The 13,896-nt window shown below is 41.0% G+C and overlaps 1 protein-coding gene across 10 annotated transcripts in view; it reads left to right on the top strand.

The window, feature by feature from the left end:
- The window catches only part of sbf2 (SET binding factor 2), a 110,304-nt gene that overhangs the window by 73,465 nt on the left and 22,943 nt on the right, over positions 1-13,896 (top strand). For all 10 annotated transcript variants that reach the window (XM_037094731.1, XM_037094729.1, XM_037094733.1 and 7 more), the window contains 6 exons: positions 8,013-8,183; positions 8,803-9,074; positions 10,127-10,299; positions 10,578-10,651; positions 12,961-13,156; positions 13,754-13,881. In XM_037094731.1, coding sequence (XP_036950626.1) covers positions 8,013-8,183; positions 8,803-9,074; positions 10,127-10,299; positions 10,578-10,651; positions 12,961-13,156; positions 13,754-13,881 — 1,014 coding nt within the window. The remainder of the gene's footprint in view (positions 1-8,012; positions 8,184-8,802; positions 9,075-10,126; positions 10,300-10,577; positions 10,652-12,960; positions 13,157-13,753; positions 13,882-13,896) is intronic.

Below are 13,896 nucleotides of genomic sequence, written 5' to 3'. Positions count from 1 at the left end.
TCAAAGCAATTTCTGTTTCGTAAGTCCACAGTGGACAGTTTTATCAGAATTTTCTCAGTGAAACAACAGAAGTGGTGTTATCAGTATTTCTGATGATATATCTATATTGAAGTGAGATTAGACTGATAGCAATAAAACACGCCAGGGCTAAATCTCAGTCATCATTAATTTAGATACATCGGTATTGGGGTACATGTCAACCAAAAATGTAACAAGAAAGGTCAGTACAAAAATGCCAAAGATAGATTTATGGACCATTGCATAGTTTGTCCAATGAAGGGCTCTAACAGCTATATTATTGAACTGAGAAATGTCTGGCACAGAACAACCCATGCTCCCAGTTCTTTCAAGACAAACAGAAGAGAAAAGACATGTATTTATGTTCCACCCTCTGGCTTTAATAAACACTGCACTGAAAGGAATAGCCAGAGGAAGGACATCTTTTCCAACCTTTGACCTTTGCTGATTCCCGAGCATGTACATGCACAGATCAGCATGTTAAAACCCTGCATAGCAAAATCCAGTGGACGGGCCACAGCCTTTGGCTTCCATACCACACTATCAACACAGGGTAGCCGCATCATGCACCACAACTATGTCTCCACAGCTTGCGCGTTGCTATGGGGACAGACACAACTGTTCACAGTGGCTTTTTGTCGGGTACCAGTGCCTTACCCTAATGGGCTGGACTGGGACCTGACCTGCTCTCTGCCGCCACATGACTCTGCCAGTTCACATGCCACAGGCTGATGTAACTCCCTCGATAAGTCTTGTGTGTGATGTTTGTTTCTTGTTTCTCTTTGAGGCCACCAGTGTCGAAAATTAATCAATAATGTCAGTGTTTCTTAGCTGTGTGTGCTTTTTAAGCCATGTGACAAGATTATACCACTTCAAGGAAAATACTGTTTCATAAGGCTGTTCATGAACTGGTTACCATTATTTCACAATGAAGTGTTTTGCAGCTTTTTTTAGGTTAGAAGATGACAGACGATTCCATGTCTGGATCTGATGCCTAATTAGAAAGATGAATAATTTGAGAAAGATTTTTCTCTAGATGATTGGAACTGGTGACATGCTCAAGCTTGGCCTCACCCAGAGGGTGAAAAGTGAAGTGAGGTCAGCCGAGAATCTGCCAGAATGATTCTGTAATCTCTGGTTTAATGGCATGAGGATCATGCAGTGAAAATGTGAGAAAAACAAAGCTGGTAATGGAGCATCCCAGCAGCTGTCATCGTGGGTGTTGATCGAGAGGCATACATGGCCCTGAATTATCCCAATTGATCCATTTTTCTTCCATTTGCTAATCTGATTATGACAAAATAGCAGCCTTAGATGTTTGGCAGCATGAATGAAACTAATATGTGCCTTCAGCATACAGAACAGAGTGAGTTCAGACAGCAGACAGTTGGGAGTTGGAGCTGTTTTTATTTGCAGACCTTTTTAAAATACACCACAATGTATCAGCTCAGCTTTCAGAAGATGTACGAAGATGAAACTTGTATAACGACCTCTGAGAGACTGCGAGCATGTTCTCTCATCCATTGCTTATACATTACAGTTGGAAATACTGAAATATAGTAGATGATCAACCAGTCCTTGAAGCTGACCAGACAAGGCTGTGAAAGTCATTGAAAAGAATGCATGAGTACCTGAGAACTGTTTTTTTTTAACCCTAGAAGACATCAGGCAGATACTGATGCCTGTAAGGTTTTACGACGCTAAATGCATACTTAAGAAGTGGTTTGATGAATTGATTGTTACATGATGCAAAGAAAGCTCTGCTACATGGAAAAACCTTCAGATCAGTTTCTTAGTTGTTTTTACAAGTCCAAAGTTGTTTTTACTGGGAATCATGTCATTGCCCTGCTGAAAATTGTTCCCTGCACTGTCCCACTTAATGGAGTGTTGATCTGGAACCAGTATCAAAAGCACAGGAGGTACTTTCGCGTTCGACAAAATTTTTTGATATCAATTGATTTGGAGATAAATTGGTTTCTGCTTTTCTTTGTTTGAGTCAGATATCTTAGTGTTAAGATATCCCCTTGGTATTTGTGACTTTTCATTACATAACTCTTTGTCACGTGATATAACATTGACAAGGATTATTGTATGTACAAACATGTGACAAAAAACTATAAACAAGCCACCATTGCCTTGCCAGAGAAAATAAATACATTTTGAAAAACAGACAGGACAAAAGAAAATAAAAGACAAAAACAAACATTATGAGTAAATCAAATGTTTATAGGTTGGCATACAATCTAACAAAGTGACACATTATATCGGCACAAGAAAGTGTGGGTTCAAAATAGACCAACTAAGGATATCCCAAGTGGCACTTTTGGGATTACAGCTAATGATCGTTCTATGAGACCAATATACTGAGGAATAACCATTCAACCATTCTCTTATCGATGAAGGCTTGCGGGAGTACTTTCAGTGTGTTATTGTCTTTTTGGCGGTAGTTACGTTTGCTATAACAATCTTCCTAAAGGCTAATCCGGTGCTATCACTATGTACTTTATGGAGTCATCTTTGAACCTAAATGAGGTCGGTTGTTAGGGACTGGGAAAGTAATTCATGCTTTTCTTTTTGTTTTGTTTTTTACTTACTTTGCATGCCAAAAAAATTGTCTCAGACACGACACATTAAAAGACTCAAGTTCAGGAGTCTGACGTTGGTCAAGTCCCTGTTTGGTATTCTTGGCCAAACTTTAGTAAGCTCAAAGTTCTGCCATCCCAATGGCTTTCAAGTCTGCAGGCCAGAGATCATGGGAAGGTCCCTCTCGCTGCAGCCATCTGCTCCCAGAATCGGCTGGATGGACATAGACGGTGTTTAGTTTTATTGCTGGCAATATTTTGACAACAGCTTATGCCATTGACCCACATTCTATGTCCAGTTATTTTACCTCTCTCATTCTTTTGGCTCGCTCTCAGCATGACCCCTCTTGAATGTTTTGCTCAAAGTGAGGCACTTATGGGGCTGTTCTCGATAGAGGGTTGTTCATAGTCCAGACAGAAGGAAGGTAGAACTGATTTGCAAAATATCTTTTTTGGCCTACATCGTGCACAGACGGTGACATTTGGCCTGCATATGTAAAGTTTATCTAAATGCCACAGAACCTTTGCACAGTGGGTCTTTGTCAGAGATGAGGTTTTACATTTTGTTGTCATTCTCTAATCTGCAGACAGCTTCTCTGGCATTCGTTATCTAGTGAGTGGTGGGTTAATCTGGAGATGAACAGGTGTCATTGACGTCTGGGTCTGTTGTTATTCTGCCCTTTGCAGTCCCACATAATGTTTCGTCTCACATTTGAATGTGTCACCAGAGTGAGTGAAAAAGCAGCCGGTGAAGAACCCAGTTCAGGATGACTTGCACAACAAGAACACTTGACTGTTAGCATTCTTTCAGCCATAGTTTATGCATGGGGGGATCTGGCAGCTCGCTTCGTCAAACCTCTCTGCACCATGTCCTGCAAGGAAAATGACGTATTGTGTGACCCCTGTGTATTTCCGAGCTGTACAGCTCTCGACTTATCGTATCTGTGTTTACTTTGTTGAGGAACATTTATGTTATTTGTACATTGTGTTTTTACACAGTTACGGCCTATGGATACCATGATGGGTTTGTTTATTAGTCTGACTTTCAGCATGTTTTGCAGTGTTTGTTTTATGTGGCTGGACACTATAAATACATAGTTCGAATTGAATAGGGAGTTTTTATGGTTTCAGGATGCGAGTAGTTTTCCTCAAAATACACTGACTCGTAGACTTTCAGAACTGCGGCGATGGATTGTGTATGGGTCAGGAATGCATTCCCACAGAGGACTCATCCAGAAATAATGACTGTTTTTGTATCTACAATTCAAGAATGCTCTGAATTCTTCCAAAGCACTTGTAAATAACATTGCTGCCCCAAGGCTGGTGACATATCAGACACAGCGTCTGCATGCAAGTGTACACTCCCCTCAGTGACACGCGCAGCATCTTTCAGTCTCAGAGACACAGTTGACGTGATGTGATGCTGTATGGCCGATGTTTGGAGGACGCAGTTCATCATTGTGTGAACCTTGGGATCATGTTCCAGAGTTCATAACAAGATCCCAGATCCAGATAGCTTCATTCCTCCGACCTGAACACAGCATTTCTCCTTTCTGTCTCCCCTTGTGGTTTGTTCACTTGTTTTTCACCCTTTCTCCCGCAACCCTGCCTACATTCCTTCTCTTCACTAGTCACACAGCCAGATGGGCCTCATAGTGGTATACTCCCTCCTCTCCCCTTCATCTTCACTTCTTACTCTCCTTTCCTCCTCCCGTTTCCTCTCCTCTCTCCTCTGCTTCCCTGTCCTCCTCCTCGGCCATCTGTCTTGTGGGTGTCTCTTTAAGCTTTGTGTTATCATCATATTAGGAAGAGATGACCTCGGTCAAAATGACCTACACATATCTGACAAGTCAAAAAAGAACAGCCAGGCTGAGTATAGACAGCATAGACAAATCACAGAGAGACCCCAACAACCCTCCTACACCAACACACACACACACCCACACAACATCTGCTGCAAGATGCATAACGGACTGCTGTGACAGGGAGGTATTACAGTTCTCTCAAAAGGGCTTCACTTCTGCTGTTTATGGCTACTCACTGTGTTTGATTCACCTCCATCTTTAAACGTCAGTATTGCTAGGGAGGTCTTTATCAAACAAACAAGAGACGTTGGCAGAATGCTGTGTGTAGACGGCACGGAGGAGGAGGAGAGTGAGAAGCAGATTCTCTAGTGAGTAGGGCTACACAATATGGTCAAAAAATGATAGTGATTTAATTTATGATTATTTTTGGATGACTACATTTTAAATTGCAGTTTTCAGTGTCATTGAAGAACTACTAAAATCATGAGGACGTGCCATTTCTCTTGGTCTCTGCCAAACAAACATGTTTTATTACATCTGGAGAACAGGCTTTGTAGGCCAGAGCATCTCTGCGGCACTACAGCATTTCTTTAAAAGCCTGACGCATTCCTCCTTTATAAAAAAAATTGCAGTTCTTGCAATTTCTATATTGTACTTAGTCATATTGACATTTCCATGAGTCTGAGATCAATTGTGCAGCCCTACTGGTGAGTGCAGAGCTAATTGATTAAGCTGAATTCGAACACACAGACACACACCCTCAATGTGTGCTGTTGCTCGCCAGCATTAGCTTACAGCTATTTTACAGTAAAGGAATGTGGCTGTTTGTTGCAAGTAACGCAAATAAACACAAATAATCGTGCTCTTTTACTGGCTTTGGTGGTAGTGTACACACCATGAATGACCAAAACATGCACCATTGCTGGTGAAAATCTATCGGATGTGACTCGGGCAAAAGAGTTTATGGATGAGGTTGTGTTTTTTTTAAAATGCCAAATTCCTGCATATTATAGCTTTAAATCCTTGGAAAACTAAATTGTGCTGAGATACAGACTTACAATACCATTGGCACAACTAAAATCATCAAAGAAAGCTAGGAGTTGGCATTAAAGAAGGAGTAAATGGTTACAACAAAGTAAAATTCATATTATTTTAATGTAAAGCTGCAGGAATTAGCAACGGGATGGATAAATAGATTAGCAATAGCCCTAATCAAAAGATTAGATTATGTTTCTTTTCTTTTTTTAATCTGTGAAATTTTGCAAATAAATCTTGAAACGGTTTTAATGAGGTCAACTCTTTAGTGTGTTTGTATTTCACATACCATACGTCTGTTAGCTTGAGCAATGCTGGGGTTGGTCACATTACAGCTTCTCTTCAAAGCATTTCTATCCACTGCAGATTTGTCATCGTCCTTTCATCTTTGGCCTAATTCCCATATACCACTTGATTCCTCTGATAGCAAAGTTTGTGTAATCGTCTCCATTTATGGAAAGAATGGTTAATCTAAACAAGCTCCCATTAATGTTATCCCTAATGTTGCCTTAAAGATGTCGTGCTGGGTCACAACATGTGTATGTCAGGTGTATGAGTGCTTTAGATTGTAGGCGAAGTAGTTTTGACTGTAAAGATTGACGTCACCTTTGTGCTCTTAATAAGGCAGTAGATCCCACTGCTACATTGGTATGGCAAACATTATTTTTAGCTTACCACAGATATGTCAGTTGCAGCGTGTGCTGTATGTCGGCCACTAACTAGAATAAATGCGAAAGAGTGTCTCAATCACATGGTTTATCCACCAGAGAGTACTAACAATATGTTTAAAGAGAAATCATTAAGTTCTGGTTGATGCATTTAAAAAAGTCCCCCCTTTTGTCTTCTGTGTTTAAGCCTCAGACCGTTGTTTCACGTGCTTTTCCATAATTGAGATCTTAAGTATCCGTTTCTCGTTGGCCTCTGTCATTAGCCAGAATCCACAGCTCTTTCTTTAAGTACCTTGAAAACTCATAAAAAACACTGAGCTCTGCGGTGTCACATTTCCCGAAAAAGTGGTTTCATTTTTGTAATCTAATATTAGAAGAGGAGCAGCAGGAGTTCAACTTCAGCAGTTGCGTAATAACACGTTGCATTTTTGCTTTTCAAGATGTTTTATGTACATTTCTTTCTCCTTCGGTACATTTTTACTGAAATCTTACAGACATTTGCCTGATATATGATATAAGAGATATCATAATGAAGACCTCCCATGAACCAGAAACAAAGCTCAAAAAGGGACCTGCCAGTTAACTGCAGTGTGGGCATTAGCTCTCGGTCCACCGTCTGTCCTGCTCTCTCTTGGCTTCTGGCCCATCACACTGGGAATGGAGCTGTTTTGGTTCTGTCTCTTGTAATTACTGTCTCAGTTCTCACCCTTCAAAGGCAAACTAAGAAGTGATAATGGAAACCACCATGTTGTGTCAGGCTCAGGGGAGAGAAATCAGAAGCTAATCAAATAACAGGCTTAAGCCATACACGTGGCCCTCAGGCCGTGCAGGGAGTTGGACGGTTGGTGTATGTTGGTTTGTGGCCATGATTCTGTTGAGAGCATGTTATCTGCGGTGTGATATTGTTCTCCAGCACTGCTCTGTGTTTACCATGTGTATTATACAGAATTGACCCTCTCTTGGCTGAGTACTGTATGTTCCCCGTTGTCGATGTTTTTGCAAGCAGCAGGTGCTTTACTCTTCAGCCCACGCTAATGAAAAACAACAGCTTTGCTTCCAGATACATCCAGACACAGAAGGAAAAGAGGGGTGGTCTGCTGCTCCATTAGGGGCTGTTATCTGCTAAAAAGTTACGACTCAGGAGGAATGATTTATTTCACTTTAAATCCCACGGCTGACTTGTTTTTGGTTTTCCCACTTCTCAGCAAAGTTATGGCCACCTTTTTTGAGGGGCACTTGCTGGCGCCAAATCCTGGTTCATACAATTTATACATATTTCCCTACTTTTGGACTTTTGGATTCCCACTCGGATTTGGAATAAAGTTCTGTGGTATTGAGCGAAGTTTGGCCGTGTAATATGTGTTTGTACTGACTGGAGTTGACAAGGTTACAAGCGTAAGGTTTAATTCACTCTGTTTAGTCTATTACATTTTATTTTCAACATTAGCAACATGAAAGAAAATTGCTGCTCATTCAAAAGCTGACCTGTAAACAATAACACCGTCACTGTTGTTCTGGAGACTGAAAATCCAACATCTGTTTTTTATCTGTTGTTATGGGAGATGATATAAAGTATCAAGAGAAACAGCGATGCGAATTACAGTGTTTTTTCCACTTTTACCTCCCCTCATTTTTTTAATACTGGCATTTCAAAGACACATTTTTGGTTCTCATGTCACTAAAGGTTGTTCATAAAATAGTTGATTTTGTGAGATAAAAAAATGTACAAGGCCAACATGTGTCATCGCTGCTGGCAGCAATGAGCCGGTTCATCTTGCAGTATTGTGCTGATGTCCTGCAAAATAGAAAGAAAAGAGCCTCACACAGATTTCTGTTCAAAAGTATAATTTAACGTTGCTTCTGTATATTGTCTTTACTCTATGGAACCACATTTTGTTTTGCAGAAACTGGCTGCTGGGGTGAACCAGTTTGCCTACACCTGCATTCAGGACCATCCCATCTGGACCAACCAGCAGTTCTGGGAAGCCACTTTCTACAGCGAGGTCCAGAGTCAGATCCGAGCCCTATATCTTAATACCCCAGAGGAGAAAGGGGTAATCACTGCCAGGCTAAAGGTAAAACAGCATTAATGATCAGCATAAGTTCACGTTGTGGTAGGGTTTTATGTAACCCCACCGTTCTTAAATCGCATTTGAAATCCAAGATTGAATTCAATAATGTTAATAATAATTTGTATTAGGGAATCCAGATCCACAAGCAGCCAGAATGATTGTCCTCTGGTAAGTGGCTGTAATCAGGCTTAGAAATAGAGTGAAGAGCTCCGACATGCAAAAGGAGCTTGGACTACAGCCCACTAAAGGTGCCAGTTAGGGGCATCATTGGCATCATGTCAGGATGCCTGTGGACCCCAAACATAGACCCAGACCACACTGGAGAGATTACATACCTCCTCTAGCTTGGGAATATTGCTAGGGAGATGGACATTTGGTTTATTGGACAGACAGATATTAGTGTTTGTATCCGTTTAATATTTATATTTTTTTTTTATACTTCTTTATTTGTGAAATACTGGATACATTTTCAACAATATTCAAATAAAAAAAATCTGAATGGAAAAACAATTTTCTGATTGATCTATCAACACTCTGTTGCCAACAAAATACTCTATCGAGACATCACTGAATTTGTACAAATGTGTTGTCAAGCTCCATGTGTTTGCTCTGACCACTCCAGGATGCAGTCACTACACCTGCAGTGGAAAGAGGTGAGGAGCAGACGGCCATGGACCTGGCAGCAGAGCAGCTGCGTGCATGGCCCAGCCTGAGCAAGGAGAGGCAGCAGGAGCTGGTGAAGAATGAGGAGAGCACTGTTTTCAGCCAGGCCATTCACTACGCCAGCCTCATGGTTTACTTGCTGGTTCCTTTGGACACCAGCAAGAACAAGCTGCTGCGCAACACTCCTGTCGCTGACTGGGAGAGCGGCAGCAACAGCATCGTCACCAACAGGTCAGGAGAGTAGAGAGTAGAGATGACATTAACTGCTGTTCACTGTCTTGTAGTGTCTTTACTATCCACAAAGATCAAAACACAGAATATACCAGAATGCACTTTTTTCTTGTTCAGTATTCGTAAGGTAGAACGATCATTCTTATCTAGAGGAAACCACAAGTTAAGGTTTCATGATTTGGGAGTATGTGTAGTTCTCTTAATAAGGTGATGATAAGTACGTGGGTGGATGTGGGGAAGCTCACAGTCTACATGATACCTTCCTATTTAGCCAAATGGAACAGAGAAGCTCTCCTGTTTCCGGCCCACATCCATCCTTTGGGCTTACATTGCTACTGAACAAAACAGAGTGAGCCTCATTTACTTCTGTTGGGAAGCTTAAAACCCTCAGGGTGTCTTTAATGGGACTGCACTGTACTCACCCAAACCAAACAAAATAGCAGTGGAAGTGATTTCCCGTGCAGAGTGGAATAAATCTGGGAAGATCCCCCATGTATGTCTTTTCTTAGAATCGAAAGGAAAACAGCCAAAAAGCTCTTGTTCCAAATTTCAGGCTTAGAGAAAGAAACAAAATGTTTATATTTAAATGTTTGTTATCAGCAGTAATTGGGCTTTATTAAACTGTTTGTTCCAAATTTCACATTGAATTCCCCAAAAATCTTCAAGAACACAATGTTTCCATTTAATTCTGTTGCAGCCAAGAATTTGTGTCTGTGGAATTTTCTTTCGTTTTTGCCCCTGACTTGTTTGTTTCTCACAGAGGACATTTGGATCTGATCACACTCACTTTGAGATTGCAGAGGGGAGATTGCGTCACCGTCTCTATGTGAAACATTTGTTCTGGCTGATTGAGTCTGAGGAATAGATGCAGGCATCAACACTTTGCTCATGCCAGGCTGCATATCACTCTCGCCCTCCGCGCTCTTTATCACAGTGCATCCTGAAATACAAATCTGTCAACACACAACTCTCATTTCTCAGATCAGATCACCTCCTGGATATGGTGGATCGACCTTTCTCGTTTTCAATTTGTCATCATGTGTGTTCTGCAGCATTGCGGGTAGTGTCGCAGAGAGCTTTGACACAGAAAGCGGGTTTGAGGACTCAGAGAACAGCGACGTGGCCAACTCTGTGGTCAGGTTCGTAGCTCGCTTCATCGACAAGGTGTGCACAGAGAGTGGAGTAACCCAGGAACACATCAAGAGCCTGCACAGCATGATCCCAGGTAGAGCATTCACAGTGTTCATTCACAGTCTGCCGCTGTCCTAATTCCCTCAGCTTTATACAGAGTAACCCTTGGGTGTGTATTCTCAGCTAAGGCCAATAGCAACAGAGGCCGCTGAGCTGATTAACTCCTGACATGTTAAATGACCTTAAAATCTGTAAATACACACTTAGGTTGTAAGACCGTGTGGATAAACATGTGTTTCTCTGTACCAGCTCTGTGTCAGGGCTTGTGTGTGTGTGTACATATGGTAGCTGACCCCAGCTTGTGACCCACAGGCATCGTAGCTATGCAGATGGAGGCTCTAGAGGCGGTTCACCGGGAGAGCAGGAGGTTACCTCCCATTCAGAAGGTGAGTGTTGCTCTACAATTGGCTGGTGGATCTTAAGTACAATGCGGTAAAATCTCTCTAACTAAACATAAATGCTTCTAGTACTATTCTTAATATTTTAGCTCAAGTGAAACACAATTTACAGATTTTGTGCCAGAAATAAGACCAACTAATTCAACATTTCCTTTTTATGACACATATGTCACTTGTAATACAAAATGACTAGGAATTCAACCTAACTTTGATTAATTGTATGTTGTGTTTATAGCTCCACTTGTCGATAGACAGTGATGATAACTATAACTATAATAAATATTATTTATTTCTGTTCAGGTGCAATCAACAACCTGTCTAAAAATCCTGAGACAGTCACAAGTTAAAATCAGTGGCTTGGGAGAAAGAACGTGAATCGATTGGTGGGCTGTGATGATTAAAAATTAAAACCTAATCAGTGTAGATCAGGGCTGTGCAAAGTGGTTCTTGCAGGCCAAGTTGGCCAACCCTAATGTTTGATTTGGCCCGCCAAATGTTTGGTGAAAGAAAATTATGAAAAATGTATTTGAAAAATAATGATAATAAATATAAAACACTGTTTATGCCATTCACCTTAAATATGTAGGCTTTCTAAGTACTTTTTGTTTTTTATTGGCAGTTGATACCTGAGAAAATTCAGACTTGCATGCATACTTAATACTAAATAATGGATGTATACTCATTTTAAAGCACTACGTCCAACTCTGTCGTTCTCCTACTGAAGGTTTAACATGCTCATTCTAAGTTATCTCCACATATTCGGTTCAGTCTGGTTTGTAGCTTGTATGCAGAGTGCCAGTCTGAGCCAGTGTTTTCAGGTCATCAGCGAGCTTTCAGATTTTATGAGTTGGTCTTTTGGACTCTGCTGTACTATATGTCTGCCAGCACTTGGTAATTCCTCTTTTGCTCATGCTCTTGCAAACGCTCACACACACAGACAAACACCATGCCAGCGCTGCCTGGGGAGCAACCTGGAGCTCATGGTGAGCCGTCTCGGCAGATTCTCTGCCGTACTTTAACTTCTCACATGTTAATGGGTTGGATCAAGCTTCCGTCCTGGACTTTCTAGCTGCATGCCAAAAAGTACTAAACAACACTGACTGTGGATTCATGACAAGTCAGAGTAGTAGTAGTAATGGTAGCAATGACATAAAGAAGAAAAACAATGAATATTTTTAAGGTGCAGCTCGAATAAGAAGCAGAGCTCGCAGCAGTAATGAGGTGCAGAGGGACTCTCTTCTTGGTCTTGCTGTCCATTCAAGGACGAATGCAAGAAGTTCTGATAATCTCCTGGCCAGACTTAACTCCCCCAGGTTGGCTGTGGCCTTAATGAGAAATGCTGCGAATGATCTAATGTCCCTCCTCGTTCATATTTGTGACAGTGGAACAACTGAGTGTTTCTTGACTGGCTGTGGAGGCCAGAGGGAACTGTTGTTAGTTACAGGTCATAAGGTAGAAACTGTGGTCATATGGTGTTTGTTTCGGGGGTTTTGTTAATTATCACTTGCATTAAGAAAACACCGAAATGTGGTGAACACCATTGTAGGGTATTTCTGTTCTTCTTTCTTCAGAAGCAACATTAACTTCTTCTTTGAGGGTTTTTGACAGAAACTGATCACAAACCCCCACAGAAAATAGAAAGTACCAAAATGCTTAGATGAGAGAAACTCTTTGGAACTCAGTATGACAATAATCGAAAATGATTTCAAATAGTAGGTAGAATAAAGGCAGTACACACACATGCTACATTTTGAATGTAACCTTCAAGTCATTAGAACTAAACGCTAGGAAAAAAAGCTAAGGAATTGAGTTATTAAGCCTTTTTCTACGAATAACAGTGATTAATGTCAGTTGGTGTATACATTTTAAAAACGAAGTGGAAACAAATGATTACTTAGTTACATAAATTAGATAAACAGAAAGAGTTTTTACTTAAAAAACAGATTGTGAGTTTTTGCTTGAGATTGGGCTCCACAGAGAACAACTTTGTTTTTGTTGGCCAGTTTGTTTTTCAGAATGCCTTTAAATGCTTTATGTGCTCGCAAGATGTGTGTTTTTAATGACATGTTGACGTGCATGTGAAGCTAAATTATGTCCATTGAGGTCATGCGGTGCTGTGATTTGACATTACAATGATTAATTGATTTCCTGGCTTTTATTAAATCTGCCGCACTGACGTGAAGGGTTTTTTTTTGTTTTGTTCTGTTTTTTTCGTTTTACTGGCAGTGTTCATAGACAGGTACAGTTTGTGCGTCTGTCCTTGAGTGTAACGTGTTATTCTTTTCTTTTCCTGTCAGCCTAAGATTCTGCGTCCAGCGCTGCTTCCCGGGGAGGAGTTGGTGTCAGAGGGGTTGCGGGTGCTTCTGGACCCCGACGGTAGGGAGGAGGCCACGGGGGGCCTCCTGGGGGGCCCACACATCCTGCCAGCAGAGGGAGCCCTCTTCCTCACCACATACCGCATTATTTTCAAAGGCACCCCCCATGATCCTCTGGGTAAATAAACCACTGTTTTTTTTTTCAGTGTTGTTATGGTAAATATGTTTGATTTTTTTTTAATCAATAAATAACTGTTTATTTTACATAAAATGCCTTTTTTTCTATCAGTAGGAAGAAACATCTAATTTTCATCTGATAATGTAGTCTCTTATATTAAGACCATAACATCATTTTCTGCTTAAAATCAAATGTAGAATGTATTTTCTCATGTTATCGTGAATTAAGTTAACAGTAACAATCTGACAGTGCCTTCTCAAAGCAGCTGACTTTACCTTGGTATACCATACTCTTCATCACTGTAATGATCTTTCTAAACCATTTAAGTTATTGATTGTTGTGGCAACCTGGTGGTCAAGGGATTAAGATGCAACATAAACTGAAATACCTCTGGTCAGCATTCAGCTAGGGATCTTCTGTGCATGTTATTCCACATTTCTGTTTCCTCATCTCCCGTCACTTCTCTGCTGTTACCCAAAGCATAAAATGGTGAAAACATGATTAAAAAATAAGTTAATAGTAGGTGGTCCAGTGTGTTTTGTCAGTCACATGATGATCCATAATCTGATGCTGATCTTTGTCCTTACATGTGTCCAGTGGGGGAGCAGGCAGTGATCAGAGCTTTCCCAGTGTCCACGCTGACCAAAGAGAAGAAGATCAGCATCCAGAACCAGCTGCAGCAGAACATGCAGGAAGGCCTGCAGCTCCGCTCTGCATCATTCCAGGTAAACACTAAAGCA

The sequence above is a fragment of the Acanthopagrus latus genome, chromosome 4 (genome assembly GCF_904848185.1).
Source record: "Acanthopagrus latus isolate v.2019 chromosome 4, fAcaLat1.1, whole genome shotgun sequence".
Taxonomy (NCBI): domain Eukaryota; kingdom Metazoa; phylum Chordata; class Actinopteri; order Spariformes; family Sparidae; genus Acanthopagrus; species Acanthopagrus latus.
The sequence above is the reverse complement of the archived record's forward strand: the minus strand, read 5'-3'. Positions and strand labels throughout refer to the sequence as shown.